We start from the raw sequence: 18,007 nt of genomic DNA, 5'->3' as shown, positions 1-18,007 counted from the left end.
CCCATCATTTGAGAAGTGACACAGTAGTGGCAGCATCATGCTGTGGGGGATTTTTTCTTTACAAGCAGATGGAGCTGGTCAGACTTAATGGGAAGCTAGATGGAGCTAAACAAAGCGGGGATTTGGAAGAAAATCTTTGAGAGGTGGCAAAATACATGGGAGTAAGATGAAGGTTCACCTTCCACAGGGATAATAACTCCCTGTGGAAGTGATCCATATCCATGTGCTGTAACAAATGTGCACATATACATGATGATTCTGGATTTTACCTCAATCAAATTGCGAATCAGTGGCAAGAATTAAAAACTAACGTTCTCAGCAACATGTCTGGCTGAACTGGAGCGATTTTGCAAAGACGAACAGGCAGAAATTGCAGTGTGTAGATGTGCAAAGCTGGCAGACAAACACAAAAACACTTGTCACTGCAGTAAGAGTTAGCTCCACAAAGCATTAAATTACAGGGGGCTCACACAAAATGCAGGACAAGCTGCAGGAATTGAAAGTGTGGAGTGATTGTTTTGTGCCATCACTGTACATCCTGCAAGTGTCTGCCAGATCGAAAAGTTTAAAAGCAACTGCTAACAAAATGCATTACAAGAGTCTGTAGCTAGATTCCATTTGGGAGGAAAAAAGCCATGAAAACACAGTAGACAGGTGTGCTGGTATATGGAAATGTTGTCCTCTTTTATTATGCAATAGAGACATTTAAAGAGAAGTGCACACACTTGCTGCTGCTCAGCAAATGAAAGTGTGTCACGAAGGACGGGAAGGGAAATACACACACAATATCCTTGGCTGAAATGACAAATGAGATGAGGATGGAGTCCGTTGTAAATACGTTTCTGCTGAAGAGAAGGAGCCCCTCTCGCCCCACCTCCCAGCAAAGTCTCTAGAAATCCTCTCAATTAAGCCTGCTTTTTTCCCCTTTGCCTCCACTTTAAGGAGTGAGAGGCTAAAGCATAATGGCTGAGCACAAATCACAGAGAGCCTATTGAAAAAGCTGCCAGTTAACCATGTAATATTACCACTGCTGAAATGCTTCACTCTTTATCCCTTTTCAATTGCAAAGCCAGATATGGGGAGTGTGCTGGGTATTCTTGATAAGTGAATTAAAACACTGATGAAACTTTTTATTTCCCTCTCAAAGAGATTGGAGTGACTGGACACATCTCTGAAATGCAATAAGGTAGTTTAAAAAGCAGGATTGGGCGCCTCTGGGCTCCAACTTTTATTGTTCTACAACTTTAAATGACTTTGGAGTCATTATGAAACTTTGAAACTCATCAACCATGACCCTTCTGACCCCACAGTGACATAATAAAAAAGCAATAAAAATATATTTAACCATCATCTGCCAAAGTTGAGACGTCTGCCGACCAACTTCATCAAACCGAAAGATAAATATTTGAATCAGATTTACACATTTAGTTAATGTCCATCTTTGTCACCAGGAAAATTGTGATGTTCTCATCTGTAGTTTAAAAAATAAACAAAAAATTTAAAAAAATTTGTACACAATTTGCAATTTATCATTTTAAAACTTAACACTTTAATTTCTAATTCTCTTTAACATAGATTTATAAAACTAAGTATATTTTTCTAAGGGATTCTATGAACATTTATATTTCTTACCTCTGGGTTTTTATTTTGCTTTCACCAAGCTTCTCTTTCATATCATTTCCATCAAATTCCAAACCCAGAGCTACTTTTCATAGAGCTGTGGAAAAGTATTTGCCCTCTTAAAAAAATTTATATTGAACAATTTGTAGAATATATCACTTAAATACCAAACGTGGCATCTGCCAAAAATATCAAATAGGAACACATCTTATAGCTTAAGTAACACAAAAGATCAGAAAGTCACTGGCATTCAACATTCTTAATGTCTTCCAAAGTGATATCTATCTATACATCCGACCCTCTCAAATGAGACAACACTATGAGTAAATGACAGTATCAGAGCAAGAGAGCATTTCTGAAACAACCCAGTTATTAAAATTAATTTGCAGCCATCATTATCTAGGTACATTTAAAATGAACATTTTGCAATAGAAAAAACAAAACATGAAACTCACCTTTTCAAAGAAAATGTACAACCCCTATTAGTCGGCAGATTATATCTAATGGTGTTTTAGCACTAGAATAATGCAGGGTTCTCAGTTCAATCAGCCAGATAATTAAGAAAAATGTCACATCTTCACTTGGTTTTATTTCTTTTTGTTTCTGGACTTTTAAAATGGACGAAACCACCTTGATTGTGTCTTGTAGTTCCAATAGTTCCTTGGGTACAAGGATAAGCAGCAAGGTCTGTACTACATAGTGTTACGATGCATGAAACTGTCCCTCATATTCAGTAAAGTGTAGAATAATGATTACATTTTTCTCCTCAGCTACACAAAAAACAGACAATTGATTTGCTGTTTATTTATTGCTCTTGGTAATTGGTGTGAAGGAACATCTAAAAAAGTTTACTTATTTATATGAGGAAACTACACATGGCTGTGCATTTTGATCAGAGTGAACTACCAACTACCAATAATGAGGCATTTTACTATATGCGTTCACAAAGACTACGAGCTACAAGTGGTCTCGTATGACAGCTTCCCTCCAGAAAAAAAGAAAACCAGAGGGGGAAAAGTGTCACTCAGTGTTTCTAATTAGGACAAAAAAGAGCTTTAAAAAGCCACATCTTCTGGAGATAAAAACACCTTCAAACAACAGATGCTACATTCGGAGCGTTTCTTCCCCTCAGGCAGACACCCACTCAAAAAGTGTCAGCCGACTACAAGACTAGAAGAGTAGGAGCAACTTGGGGCAAGTACTTCAAAAAAGGTCCCACCAGCTGGTTTTGTGACAGAAAATAAGGCCCATATATGCGTTTACCAAATGTACAAAGTTGGTTCAGAAAATGATGGCACAACGGAGCAATTTTACAGCAGCTTCCAGCCACAAATGGAACAAAACACTCCAGAAGTGCTGGTTCTCATCATGTCGTCTGACTTGACTGATGAAAGTTCAAAGAGTGTGTTGTCGTGACAGTCAGGATGATGAAGCTCCAGCAGATTCTGGCGCCGTCTTTAGTAAAAGGCCTTAAACATTTCATCCTGACTTGGATTCTGATTTTCTTTATACTCGTCTTTGTAAAATAATTGTTGAAGAAAGATTACATCAATTCAGAAAAATATGAATATTAATAAACTACTTCTCATTGCACAAATATGTGGTATTTTCATGTTTATCAAGCTCAGTATTTCCTATAGGGGTCCACCCAAATTACGCATGAATTCACCTAAAACATGGCATAAAAAGAGCCCGACTCTCTTCAGAAAAATGAAAGAAAAGCTTTTAAAAAAACCTCTTTTTACCTGACCTTCAACAGTAGCTTTGAATGAAATTTTTAGCATTGAAAAGCATTAACAATAACAAAGAAAACTTTGGTGTAGCAAAGACACTGTTCCATTATTTTTCAAGATGAAGCAAATTTAAGATTCAAGCTTTTTCAGCTACGTGGAAATCCCACTTTCACTCGAGTGACATGTTTCTGAAAACGGAGCTCATGCATGTTTGATGCAGAAACTGCTGTGATAGCTGCCAGTCAAGGAAGCAGAAAGCTTTACCACTCAGTGTTCAGTTAAGGTGAGAGAACATAGAAAGAGTGTCAGGTTGTTCTGCTACTTCTTCTTTTTTACTTCCAGAAAGTGCAAAGATCTATTTTCGGCGTCTCTCCGCGCAGGCAGAGATAATGAGGAAGACAGCTCTCTTTTTTTTTTTTTACAAATACATACATTTGAAAGTTTATTCAGAAGTCATGTCAGTAGTGAACTGGAAAAAGTCAATGTTATTGGAATTCAAGGTTACAGCAATCAGGAACATGGTCTAAACAATGATGCTTGAATATATGGAATAAGAGTTAGCAGGATGTGCACTCCAGATATTTTACCGATGAGATTCATGATAGGTTCTCCAAAATCTCTGTCTATCCAAACTTACAAGCCCTTTTTTGTTTCATATAAATGCCACTAATCTAGTGATGCGTTAATACAAAAAAAAAAAAAAAATGTCATGATTAAATCACATACAAAGAGACCTGAAATAAAATAACATAATATATACATACCTCTGTACATAGTAGGGTGATATGAATAACAGAGACAGAAATAATGCTGTAATGAACTTTTCGCTCTCATTTAATTGAGTGGGTCAGTGTTGAGAAGCTGCTGGTCCCAGCTTATCTTCTCTGAGCACAATCTCACGTCATGATAAAAAAAAAAAAGCGCAAAGTGGCGGTTCTAGACTGCATCTACAAGTTCAGTGACTATTCATCTGTGAAACGCGCTCCCTGCTGGAGACGGCATCAACCATGAGACAGAAAGACTAAAGGAGAGACTTAAGGACGATAGGAGGGGGCGGGCAGCGGTGAGGTATTCATCTTGTCAAGCTAGGATGGGGAGCGAGGGATGAGTGGGTGAAAACAACCCTTTTGTTTTTTCTTTTCTCTTTTTCCGTGGGAACGTTCACTGTTGATGTTTTTGTTTTGTTGTCAGTGTGCTGTTTGGTCTTTCCGTCACTGTCTTTGTTTACTGTACGATTCCTGAATCGATGGAGGTCTGTTTCCTGGTGGTCTTGGGAGGAGGAGGAGGGGGCGTCTTGCTAGGAAGAGGAGGTGGAATGTGCTGCAAAACAAAAGAAACCCCAGAATTATATTTGTCTCATGACAAAGAAATTTAATTCAGAAATCTTTTAATGCAGAGAGAAATGACAGAATGATGACTCCGAGCCAATGTACCCCTTTGCAATTCTGCATCCGCATTTCCTACGCACAAGTTACCATTTATTCCATTTCATACATGTCCAAAACCCCATTTTGTATCAATTTACTTAAACCATCCCATGTCAGTTTAATTTTGTCTTTACTTAAAGATATTTCATGAATAATAGCGATATAAAATTTATCAAAATACTTCAACTTTACACATAAACCTGTTTTTAGTCACTAGTTCATTTTATATTGGTTCTGATATCCAGTTGGGCCTGTTGAGTGTCTTGGATATTCTTCTAGACATAACTTATTGGAGTGGACAATGAGGACAAAGTTAAACTCTCTTCTGGTGGAGCAGAACTGATGTACAGTTCTTACAAAACATCCCTCTGGCATCTACAAACTTATATACGGTCAGTGCCAAATGTTTCTAGTAGTTAAGAAGTGACTTAGTTGGTACAAAATGTTCCCTGGCAGGAACAAACTGATATATGATTAGTACAAAACTTCTCCCTAGTAGTTGTGAACTGATGGCAGGTCAAATTCAAAGGTCCTCTTCAAGGTCGCAAACTCTCACGTTGTTGGTACAAAATGTCCTCTGAAGACTTCATAGTGATGTATGGCTGGTACAAATCATGCTCTGGTGGGTAGGAAGTGACAAGAGGTTGGTATGACTCATCCAGCTGGCAGGTTTTTCAAAGTAAGGTAGGTAAACAGTGGTTTTGTCCAAAGTCAGTCCTAACGGACCAGTCGCATGCATGTCTTAGTCTTTTTTTTCTACTTCGTCACACCTGCATTGAATGATGATTTATTATTAGGACTCTGCAGAACTTTGACAAGCTCAGGAGGTACAGTGGTTGGACCACTGGCAGGACACTAGCTCTAGAGGACTGGATCTGGACAGCCATGGTGTCAGACTCCAATCTTCAGAGACCAGTGTCCTGAAACTCTTAGGTGTCCATCACACATGAACCAAACGGCTGAAACGCCTCCTCAGTCAAGTTATTCAGAGTCCTACAAATCACCTAAGTGGAGACACATACAGTTGACACCCATGGTTTATAGCACCAGTCTGTACTGGTAGGTCGTTGGTACAAAATGTCCCCTGGTGGTATGAACTGATGTATGAACAAAAGGATACATCCCGCTAGCAATGCAAAATGTTATACAATTAGCACCAAATGTCTCCCCGGTGGGAATGAGTTGATAAGTGATTTGTACAAAAGATCTCTCAAGCAGGTAGGAATTAACAAATGGTTGGTATAAAATATCCCCCTGGATATCTGGGCACAAAATTATAAAGGGTTGGTATGAAATGGCTTCCAGGCAAGTATGAACTGATACATGCAGTTCATACTGACAAACTTACATATATTTATGATGAAATGTCCCCCTCGTGGGTATGAAGTCGTACAGTTAAAAGGATATGACTAGCGATAAAAGATGTTGCATGATTGATAGCAAATGTGCCCTTGGTGGATATTAAATGACATCTGGTCTGTGGTGTTTATTGTGATAATGACAATAAAAACCCCCAAAAAAACAGTTTCTTCAGAATTTTTTAGGCAAGTGTATTGCTGTAACTTCAAAAGCCAATTAGTTGGTTGCTGTACGTCCTACAACCAAGAGCAAAAGATAATTTACAGGAGTGGATTTTGTTCCGAATACATTAAATATGTTGAAGGTATTTTTTTTTATTCAGTCTAAACAGAAAATGTCCCAGTTGGTTAAGCAGATCTCTTGCCTTTAACAGCAGATGAGGAGTGATACTCTTCGATAGCCTCACCTGTCCCTCCATAAAAGACTGGAAATGAAGAAGGGCAGTCACTAACCTCTCAGAACATGTGCTCTCGCTGCGTTAGTGTCAGTCTTCTGCCACATTGCGTGCCAGTGCTCAGTTTTACTACCTGTCCACGGGCCGTGACACTGGATAAATAGGATTAGTTAACAGCCAGTCCAGGCCAGGCGAAAAGACGGCTTGAGTAGAAGTCAGCAAGTGTGGAGAGATGAGTCACTGATTAACAGCTGGAGAGCTTCTGATGAATGGGAGAGGTAAAGTAATCATCCAATCAATCACGGCTGAGCACCAGGCCTTCTGACAGGACCAGCATAAATAACGGCAGGGCAGACAGGCAGCTAACTGACTGATGCCACACTCATTATGTGCCACACTCTTCTGTGGCACATATTGCAGAAAACCTGAGAAAAAGCCCCTAAATTAAACTGTGAAAACCTGCATGTGGACATGTAAGAATAGATAAATGGGGGGTTGGAGGATAAAGGAATTACGGTGGAGGTTGAACTAAATGTCAAGTGTGAGTATCGGACGTTTGTTTTAGTCCAAGTTTCATGCATCATTAGGGAGTTAATTAAAACACCTACTCTTTGATGCGGTGGTGGCGGAGGAGGCGTCGAGGGACTCGTCAAGTCTTGATTATCTAGCAGGTTGCCGTAATCTCCTGTGCTGCCTTTCAACGGCAGGGGAGGAGGGATCTCCCCCTTGTCAGTGCAGCCCATCCCGTTCAGCTCCAGACCTGTGAGAAAAAGGCCAACATCAGCAGACATTCATCAACAAAATTCATGAGGGTCTCTGTAAGATCAGGGCTCTCAGCCAAAAGACGTTAAAAAAACCGAGTCCAACTGCTGGGGTTGTAACAATGCGTCCAGTTCCCCAGACAACACGAAACAGAATACTGAGTTTACAAAAAGTGAGATTTTAACAACACTATGTGTTAATTAATCTATGCTTAGTGTAGAATAATTAGTTCCAGGTTACACTAATATCAGTAATGAAGACTTTCATCCAGTCAGAAGACTCCAAAGGGATTTACGCTTTCATCAGTGACCCACCCATTCACACATCCAAATGCTCATATCATTAGAATATATCAAAATTAAATAACCTATAAAATACAAAGCTAAAACATTTCTTAGTTTCTGTGAAAACTAACTAATCTACAAAACTATTAGAAGAAGACAGCAAAGGAATTGCATTTTCTTTAATAAAACAGTTTTTTCTATAATTAAATTTCTCACATACTGATAAAAAACATGTTTTAATTATAAACTCATTTTATTTCAGGCTGAACTAAGCTGAGACATTAGTGATACTTTCTTTAAGGACATCAGATTCTTTTCTTCATGTAAAGAATTGCAGTAAAAACCAAATCCATATTTTGCAACCACTAAATGACTGACAGCTAGTTGGATTTTGACAGCAGATTTAACAGTTAAATTCCAGCAAATGAGTAACATCAACATGTGAACAAGTTTTAATTAAACAGTCAAAACATAAAAATGATCACAGCCTAAAACTGCATTCACCACAAAATATAAAATAATTTCTTTAACTATGGTTCCACTGAACTGCGTATACCTTATAAAAGTATTAAAGTTGTTGTTAATATATTTTTGATGTTATGCATAATTTCTTTGAATTTTGTTTCATTCTATAAACATGACTATTTTAATTTGTCGTGCTTATTGAGTTGTTGCCATTATTTTTCCATTCAGCTCTATGATCAGTATTTGCCATTTCTAATTTGCTCTACAAGTAAAAGTAAGCTTACTCTGTGGTAATGCAGAATTTAAAAACCACAGAAAGTTTCAGGATTTTTGTCAACATTGACAAAAAATTTCTAGATTCTTATCTTGACAGAAAACTGCTCTTACTTGAAACAGTATTCAGGCTAAAGGTGGATTTATTCCTTGGTGCAATGGGTGGGGGTCCAGGTAAGGAGTTTGAAGTGGTGGAAGAAGGAGGTCCTGGTGAGACAGAAAGACGGCGATCCCCAGCCATCTGGTTGAGAACTTGACTTTTTGGTCTCTGAGGCCGCAGGGGGCTGATCTGTCAGGTCAAGGGTGGAGAAAAATGAAAGATTAAGTCTTTACTGAGCATTGAAACTGAAAAATCAAATCCATTCAAGTCAATAAAATGGCACTTAAAGCACATTTTTCTGGACTCTGATGAAATATCACTTCAGAAATGTGGCTTCATGTCTCCTCTGGGGTTGTTGTGTCATTCTTCACACATATTAAAACCACTATTTGTATTCCTAGAGAAAAAACCAATTTAGATAAACGTGCTTGTCGGGTTGGAGGGTGTTATTTGTGGTTAGTAACAATTATCTGCATGCATGAGAGCGTTTTCCTTACTTTATTGTGCCTCAAATTTGAATATGAAAAGAAACGTCCTTGGGGCTACTCTGCACTGCAGGCGACATTAACAAATAACTTTGTAATTGGTGGAATTCAAACACCCGGCCATGAGGGAGACACTGGGAAATGCAGCATGTAATTTTGTACACAAACAGCATGAACTATATTGATGATTGTGTTAAATATCAGTTCCGATAAAGCAACTATACAAACATTTATCAATGGTCTGCTCTTGACCCTTCAGGCATAAAATGGCTACATTATGTTCTCTTAGCTCTGTGTTGTTAGCCTGGGAGTATCCCCTCTGGACATAAAATACATTTACACCTCTTTGCTGTAATAGGCAGAGCTGTGGTAAGGTGACATGTAAAAAGAGAAGATGGAAAGGGTAGAAAAAAAGACAAATACACCGAGCAATCCATTTATTTAACTGTACATTTATTATAAAGGAGGAAAGGATGTCTAAATAAGCCTGGGAATTGTAAAAATAAGTCATAAGTTATAGAATAATAAAAAAACTCAGAGAAAGTATACACAAGAAAACATAATGAACACTACCGTCTCTGAGAGTATAACAGCTTCAGGTTGCTGCAGTTGAATCTCTGCTGTCTTGAGTTCTTTATCAAAAGTCTCTTGGTGCTTGCTGTTCCTCTTCTCCTTCTTCCTCTCTTTGCGGTCCCTTTCTGGTTCGTCCCGGTCCAATTTGTCCTGAGACTTTGTATGCAGCTTCTTTGGTAGAAGGGGCTCCAAGACAAAGCTGAAGGAAAGAAAATGAACAAACAGATTGTGAACGAGAATGACTGAATGTTGTATTCTGTTAGCACACAGCCAGGGCAGGTGAATGAATTAGAATATCAACAAAACTCCTCAAGAAGTGATGAGCTCATAAAACACTAAAATCAGATGTTCGGAAACACATATATTAAAGAATTCATAGTATAAAAAATATTTTTAAAACAGAAATGTTCGTCTGATGAAAGGTACTGCACAGTGTTTGCATACAGAACATGGGTGGAGCTACTTTTGCTTTTGATCACTGCATTTTCTTCTACTCAATTTTCCACTAATATGCTTGGATACAGCTGTATGGAACAGCCAGATTCAGGAGAGACCTTTTGTTTCTTAACCCGTTAACTGTCATGAGGACACCATTGTCCTCAAACAGCCACTGGATAATATGTAACCAATTTTAGAGGTGACAATTAAGAGGTTTTATCCTGATCACTGACCATCTGCTGGACCAAAATCAAGCCAGTAGTTGTTCTCAATGTTTGTTTCTATCTCAAAGGACATTTTTTTTTGGCTTTTTATGTTATGACTAACTGCAGTTTGAGCTTCCAAAGTGCAGTAAAATACATCTGTAAAGACATTTCACCAAGTGTAATCAATCTACAAATGAGCTTCTCTTTTTGAGTTTAATTGCTGCACCTGTTTATGATTGTTTGTTAAACAAATAAAAGCTAAATTTAATGATAATGTACGTCCGGAGAAATGGCAAACGTTGGATTACCCATCAGATCCAGGCCTGGACGGGGAGTTGTCAGAGGAGATGGAGGTGACCGAAGCGACGGACAGCGGCCTCTGGGAGGAGGGCATGGTGAAGGAGCGCACCATGGAGGGAGGACGAGGGCCGCGACGTTCATCACCTGACGGCTGGCGCCGCAGAGGAGAGAACAAAACAAGCTTTACAATACAAGTTTTGAAATTATTGAGTTCTTAGACTTTTCTGCATAATTAATCTCACACAGGCTGCACTTATTGTCAAAACATTTAACATGAGTTCAACTGGAACTAGTAAAAGTTGGCTCTAAATTGCAAAAAAAAAAATACTTCTGCTTTGAAGAAAAATAGAAACATTTACTTCCACTGTTGAAATAATTTGCCATTGATTATCAGGGTTATAAAAAATCTCCAGTGTTTACTGTACATGATTAGGGGAGTAAGAAGAGATTTGTGATCTTTCAATTAATTTGAATCAGTTAAGTTATTTTTATTTATTTTAAGAGATTAACTAAAAAAGTCAACTTATTTACAAAGATCTTTTTAAAGAGGGGACTTCTTAACGGAAGGCGAGATGTTCACGTACTCTTTACTGTTAAAGTCCTAAAGTCAGACATCATTGTTTGACCACAGTTAGCACCGCTAAGCTAGGTAGGTAGCTAATTTGCAAGTACAGATAGCTTAGCAACTTGACAGTAAAGTAACACAGAAGTTTCTACATTGCGGTAATTAGTATCTACTAAACAAACTATTATTTATTGAAATAATATCTATCTATTATCTTGTCTCAAATAATTTAAGATATAGTGACTCGCAAGTCGTACTTAATATAGTTGGTTCATCAAACAAACTATAAATTTTATGGTTTATATCTTTTTCAACAGCAACATCATCACCCAAAGATGAGTCATTCTTAATTTCATCTGAAACTTGTGGGTAGAACAATTAAACCCACAGCCTTTGAAAGACTTTCATGACAGACAGACACATATCTAACACAGCGGCTTTATTATCAATTTCTGGGAAGTGATGTTTTTTTTTTCTCATTTGAAAGGTTGCCACCCTTTCCTTTCAACGTAGGGAGCAACTCTTTACCTCTGGCAGGATAGAAGGAAATGCTTGGCCAAGCTACAATTAGAGCCGTAAAAAAGAAGTGGGAAGCGGCCCGACGGCAGCAACCTGCTGCAGTCAGCTGACATCAGCAAATAACAAAAACAAGCATAGGTGGGATATAAAACTCTTTACTGAAAAGGAAAATCCAAATTATGTGCTTGTCAAGTTTTGTGATCAAAATTTTCCCAGTAGGTGTAAAATACCATCACAGACTGGTTGCTTAGTCTTAAAATTGTTAGACTGCTTCATGATACTGTTGCAAAATCCCTGTTGGATTCACAGTGCAGACTGTATATTTTATTGTGATTTGACATCTGGAGTTTAATGTGGATTTCTGCAAAACTTTTTTGTGGGAAAATTTCAGTTAATTGCTAAAATTTCAAGTATGCCTGGTTGCAACAGGCATACTTGTTTTCTTGTTTTTAAATTACTCAACTCTTTGCCTTTGTATTGTGTTTTCCAGTACGTCCGGTTTTTATTTAACCTTGGAGCTGCAGAGAAAAACTATTGGCTTGAGATTTTTTTTTCTTTTTTTTTCTTTTCTTCTTTCTTTATTTTTTTTATATCAAATAAATAGCCAGGCTGATGGCAATCACAATAAGGTTATCGTTTTGGCACACAGAAGCAACCTGGCGTTTTTTCTAAAAAATAAAAGCAAGCTGAACTGTGTGCCACCATATGTCCATTATCAGGCTTGTCCACCAAAGGCAAACTGTTTCAAAGAATTCTAACTGCTTCATATTAAAATTATATGTATTTGTATTTGCTCCTGTAAGATGTCTTGAGAGGCTTTTGCCTTTTTTCAAACTCAAAACTGTATTACAAATGGTTGAAGGTTATACAAAAACAGTTTATTATTATAACAATTTAGCCTGCCTACTTTAATGTTGGATGCACTTTGCATTTAATCAAATCAATCACACAATTAGGATGCCATCTTAAAATATCATTTTTGTACAGCAAATCTGTCCTGGAAAGTGCAGGCAATATGATAAGGCTGAAATGGCAAAGGCAGGAGATGTAAAAACAATATCCAAGCTAATTTTGATGTCGGACAAAGATATCTGAATTTAATAAGGATTTAATTTTTATAAGTAAAAGAAATTATTGATTCAAGACAAAGTAATTGTCCTTAAAACCTAGTAGTCCGTTGTTACACCTTTGATGGCAAGAACTGTTATCAAAGGTTCAACTGAAACACACTGGATTTCTTTTAAACTTTTATTTAAAAATAATATTAAAACAATCAGAATAAAACATTCTATTTGTAATTTTTTAACGTGTCCGTCTTGATGCATACTTGAAGTGGGCTTGAGCTATGAATTCACAAACTGAGTTCATGTCAATATTGGGGTCGTCTCTGCTAAGTCCACCTCTGTTACAAGACAGATAAAATGCCTCCGTTGCTCTGAAAACTCATTTGTTTTGCTGGGGAGGCACTATTAGCCTTCACTTGTGGCAGAATAAAGTCACTTATTGCATCACATTTTGCTCAAGATTACAAGCTATAACCTGCTCAGATGGAACTACTTTCACCTTTTCCTGCTTTGACTTTTAAGTCTTTCCAACATGAACTTTAAAACTTTTTCAATATTTTCAATCTAACAGTTGACATGAAAGGAGCAAAAACTAGCACACCGAGCAGCAAATTGGTATTCATGAAAGGAATGAAATCAAGGACAGAATAAAAAAGGTCTTACCAGATTTCTGACACCGTACTGTTTCTCCACCTTCTCTCGCAGCTGCTTGAAGCAAGCCTCCATGCGATCGTGAAAGGGCCTCAGTGCCTCGGTAACCTTCTCACCATGAATCCGAACACCTTCAGCAAGATGTGGAATCTGGAGAAAACAACAACATGATTATCCTTCAACATTAAATGTTACAAACATAAGAAACATGTCCCATGTAGACAATTCATTGTTGTCTTTCTAAAGGATTTTCATTCTTTGCCTTGCAAATAAGCAATTACTGGTATAATACAGCTAGACTTGTGGCCATGACAATCTATATTTTATACAAAAGATCACCTTCACCTTCACCTTCACAGTAGATTGTGAAAGTAGTAACAAACCTTGAACTTTTTTCTCTTTTGTCACTTTACAAATAACTAACTTTGATTAGTTTATTAGGATTTATGATAGACCAACTCTTAGTAGTTCATAAATGTGAGTTGGAAGGCTACATTTTCTCTAAAATATTTTACAATTGAACATCTGGAAAATGAAGCGTTTTATTGTATTCAGGCCCATCTACTCCGACACGCTGCAACCATCTCCCAGAACACCCTTTAATCCACCATCTTAGAATGGAAACAATACGATATAACTTAAAAACTGAGCAAGACATGGCCATCCATGACAGAAGAAAGCAATTTTTGACAGAAAGCCGTTAGAAATTCCTTTTGGTCAACATGTGCAACAGTGCGTACAGGCAAACCAACACTGCACATCACCCTGAAACTACCATCAGCATCATAATGCAGGGATGTTCCTCTTCAGCAAGGACGGTGAAGCTGTTTTTTCCAAGAAGAAAACCTGCAAAAGTTGTGAGCCTCAACGTTCACCTTCCAGGAGTATAAATGCATGTATCGTTTTTAAAAGTTATTTGAAAAATGAAATCTTAAACCAATCATTGCTTTTCTTTGAATTTACAACTACACACTGTTTTAAATAAGTAAACTTTAAGTAAAATAAATGAAAGTTTGTGACTATGAAGGAAAAAAATCATGAAAGAGTTCAAGGGATATCAATATTTTTAAGATATTTTCATTGCCTAATGGGTGATGTACCCCAGCTTGATATTTTTAACAAAAAGCATTTCCAGTGAACTTCAGCAGAAGCTGTTGCCATGGTGCACAACTCCCTCCTTGCAGCCAGAGATCACCTCCTTACAACACGTACATAAGAAGAATAGCAAATGTAAAAGTTTAGACGGACTACATCTACAGGCATGAACAAGATGCGATGGATGTTTACTTCTCCGCTGCTGACGCAAACAATGACGCAGTGCAGCCTTTCAACTTCACTGCTGCCACTAATGGGAAGCCAGTGAGTAACAAAACCTTAGCATGGAGCGGCAGCATTGCAGGTAAAAAGAGGAGCGAAGGAGAGACTGAAACTGCTGAAAACTGGTAATTAGGAAACCCCCGGTGGCACAGTCAGTGTCAGCAAGCTTTGCTGACTAAATCTAGAGAGAGGAGGAAGCAGCATTCCTCAGCTGCTGAGCAGCATATGAGTAATTCTTTTTGCTCGGCTGGGTAAAATGAGACGTATTGTCACAAATAAGAAAAAAAAAACCCTCATACTTAAAATTCCTCCTATGACAAGAATCAGATTTAAACAGTCTCTAAACTTTAAATAGCTAATCACAGTCTGTAGCTGAAGAGTACATCTTGTACATCATCTTCTATGGTGAAGAAATTCATTCGAACTGGCAGCAAATGGAAGAAACACTCAGTGTGTGAAACATCAGCAAAGTAGGACAGTGCAGAATAAGCTCTGTGTATGTCTTAAGCTGAGAATCCCTGGGGTCAGATCTTTGTTCTGAGGGCAAACTGCCCTTTCACAGCAGACGATGGAAGGAACTGGCTCCACTCCGTTGGAAAACGGCGCTTTTATAGTTTTGTGACGCAACGTTTTGTAACAGTCTCAGAGAGACTTTTTCAATCCAGGGTTTTAGTATGTTTTAGCATTTAACCAGATATCTTTATTTGAACTCATGGTAAAGAATCACAATCCCAAACCTTTATCGAATTAGTTTGTGATGTAGAACATGTAATCCTGAAAACCCTGGATTACATATGCAGAAAAGAATCAAAAAGCTTTTAATTATCAACCACACTTGCACAAGCTGGGAACTTTTCTTGCTCACTGTCACTCCCACTACTTGCATGTATTCAAAAATACTGAGATCAGCCAACAGTACTGTGTGGTCAAAGTCACACATCAGAAAAATCAATCCATAGGTACAAAACGGTTTAGTCAAGAAGATAACTCACCATTTTATTTGTCATACAGACCAATTCTTACCTGCATGACTTTAAAAGATCTACTCAGACGTGAGGAAATGTAGTTATATGACGACAAATAAGTAATAGATATCATCAGGCCGTTACACAGACATTGTTTTTTAAATCAGGGGTTTTGTTTTGTTATATTTTATGAATGTTCAATTTAAAGACATTTTTATCTCCATAATTTATGGAAATACCCAACTAAAATAAAAATAAAAAATCTACTGATTTGTGGGCTAGAGATTGAGAGGAAGCCATCATTCCTCACTTTCTGGCATTTAATTACCATCCTTACAATCTATGCCCATTTCCAATCTGACTATTGTAAATGGGATGAATGACTACATGAAAAACAAATATAAATCTGATTTACCATGTCTTAATTATACTTGTATGAGATAGTGTGTTTACAGCTAGGAAATGGAAGTAGAAAGGGCCAAAATGAGAACAGAAATTGGCGAAAAGTGCACGGCACTTAATGTAAAGCTATAGTTGGTAAATTGTTTATCAGGTAAACAGATTGTGGGAAAAAGCTCCATTTATACCTAAATGCTTTTGTTCATATTGCTTTTTGATTGTTATGGAGACTTAGTGACCCTGAAATGCCACTGCACTGCATTTCTCAACCAGGGAGCTTTAAAGATTTTTCTTACCCCCTGCTCAATCTGCAAGATTCAAGGTCTGATTTTTGTATAGCCTTGTGGAGAACAGAAAAGGTACTCTGTGCCACCTCATATTTATGCACCATGGAAACAATAGTACCCATAGTAATTTGTTACTATTCTACACACTAGAATAGTAACCCATTCCAATGGGTTATTAATTAGAATTTCAGAAAAAAAGGTTCACTAAAAAAAACCCACAAAGAGTAAAAAGCTATTTCTGATATTTCTTTCATCTACATTCTGATGAGTTTTCCCTACAATTTTGGAAAAAATATTTCCTGTGCAAATGAGAAACTGGAACTTTTTTTGAAGTTGTGAACCTAACAAGTGTTTTAGAAAGGGACAGTCAAACATGGTGGTTAAATGAATGTGAACATCTGGAGGCGATTTGCTTCTGGACAAGGATGCCGTAATTGATGGAACCATGAAAAGGGCTCTCCAGTAATAGCAGGGGGGCAATCTCCAGTAGTAGATCGTCTCATGTCTAACCTTCAGCTCAAGTTGACTTCAGTCATGAAGTGAACTCTGATAAAAAGCACACCATCCAGTCTGGAGTTAAATCTGATGGAGATACTGTGTCATGGTCTGGAACAGGCCGTTCCTGCCAGGAAAACCTTGAATGTTTCTGAATTCAGTTAAAGCAATAAAGAGTGGGCGAATATTTCTCAACACATGTAAAAATCATCACAAATGCTTAATGGTATTTGCTGCAACCACATAGTTAGGGTTAAGAAGTAGTTATCAGGTTTAGAGGCAATTGCTCTTTCACATAAGGTCAGATTGGTTTGGATACTTAAGGCCTTTTACATTTACTCAGGTTAACCTTTCATATCAAAGCTTGAAGCAGATTTTCATTGTAAAGTTGGGAAATTAATACAAATATATATAATATTAATACAAATATATATATGATTAGTGTAGCATATGTAATATGCTACACTAATCATCTTGCGATAGAAAAACATTCAGCACAAGTATCACAGTCACTGAAAGCCAATGAGTGTAGCTGTGCTGCGCTCCACTAAACCAAAGCCAGGCGCAGGAAGATAAATGAGACGAGGCAACACACACTGTGCTCAGATTTCCCCTGATATTGTGCACCTTCATCATCATCACTGCTGGGGCATTTTGAAGACAATAAAGGAGAAGAGCTTGAGACAGAAAAAGGTGAAGGAAAAGAAACTGCAGTGAAGGGGGTATAAGTTAGAGGTGAGAGAAAGAATGGGGAGAAGAGGCAGAAGGACGAAGTGTTGTGAGACGAAAAAGCAATGACAGGAGAAAAAAAAAACAGTGAGTGAAAGCTGAGGCAAGATTCACATCTCCCAGGATACCCACATCTTTTTATAGACCTCAAAATGATTGAGCGCAACTGAGAGGTGGCATGGCAACAGAGTTCTGCCTGGTGGTTGTACGCTGATAAACTCTTTGTGTACGACATTGAGGCTCAGGGCCAAGACACTCAGGCATGTTTACTTTAATTAATCATAAAAACTTTAAGATTCCTCCAGTCCATATGCCAACAGTCATTGGAAAAAGGAAGTTTCCATGATTTGTAAAGTAGTCATGGGGAAAACAAAATTTTTTGTGTGTACTTTTTGAAATTTTTATGTTTGAGTTTGTTTTCATGGGGTAAAAAAAAACCATGGCACAATCCACCTAGAGCCAAGATTAGGTGTATACAAAGGTATTTTATTTAGGATATGTGCACATGGATCCACAGATTTGGGAGATCAGAAACAAGTTTTTTTAAATAGAAACTGGAGTGACTAAATTTCAAAACGCAGGTTTCATATCAGTGTG

General features: G+C 37.7%; 1 protein-coding gene across 2 annotated transcripts in view; it reads right to left on the bottom strand.

Annotated features, from left to right (window-relative positions):
* Window positions 1–657: 657 nt before the first annotated feature.
* The window catches only part of dock1 (dedicator of cytokinesis 1), a 200,497-nt gene continuing 183,147 nt past the window's right edge, over window positions 658–18,007 (bottom strand). For both annotated transcript variants that reach the window (XM_055042817.1, XM_055042818.1), the window contains exons 47-52: window positions 13,231–13,368; window positions 10,428–10,570; window positions 9,476–9,674; window positions 8,432–8,606; window positions 7,142–7,293; window positions 658–4,673 (exon numbers count right to left, since the gene is read on the bottom strand). In XM_055042817.1, coding sequence (XP_054898792.1) covers window positions 4,578–4,673; window positions 7,142–7,293; window positions 8,432–8,606; window positions 9,476–9,674; window positions 10,428–10,570; window positions 13,231–13,368 — 903 coding nt within the window. In that variant the 3' untranslated portion in view covers window positions 658–4,577. The remainder of the gene's footprint in view (window positions 4,674–7,141; window positions 7,294–8,431; window positions 8,607–9,475; window positions 9,675–10,427; window positions 10,571–13,230; window positions 13,369–18,007) is intronic.

This window comes from Poeciliopsis prolifica, unplaced genomic scaffold, assembly GCF_027474105.1.
Source record: "Poeciliopsis prolifica strain line A6 unplaced genomic scaffold, Auburn_PproV2 SCAFFOLD018, whole genome shotgun sequence".
In the NCBI taxonomy this organism is placed as follows: Eukaryota; Metazoa; Chordata; class Actinopteri; order Cyprinodontiformes; family Poeciliidae; genus Poeciliopsis; species Poeciliopsis prolifica.
This window is presented reverse-complemented; position numbering and strand designations above follow the sequence as displayed.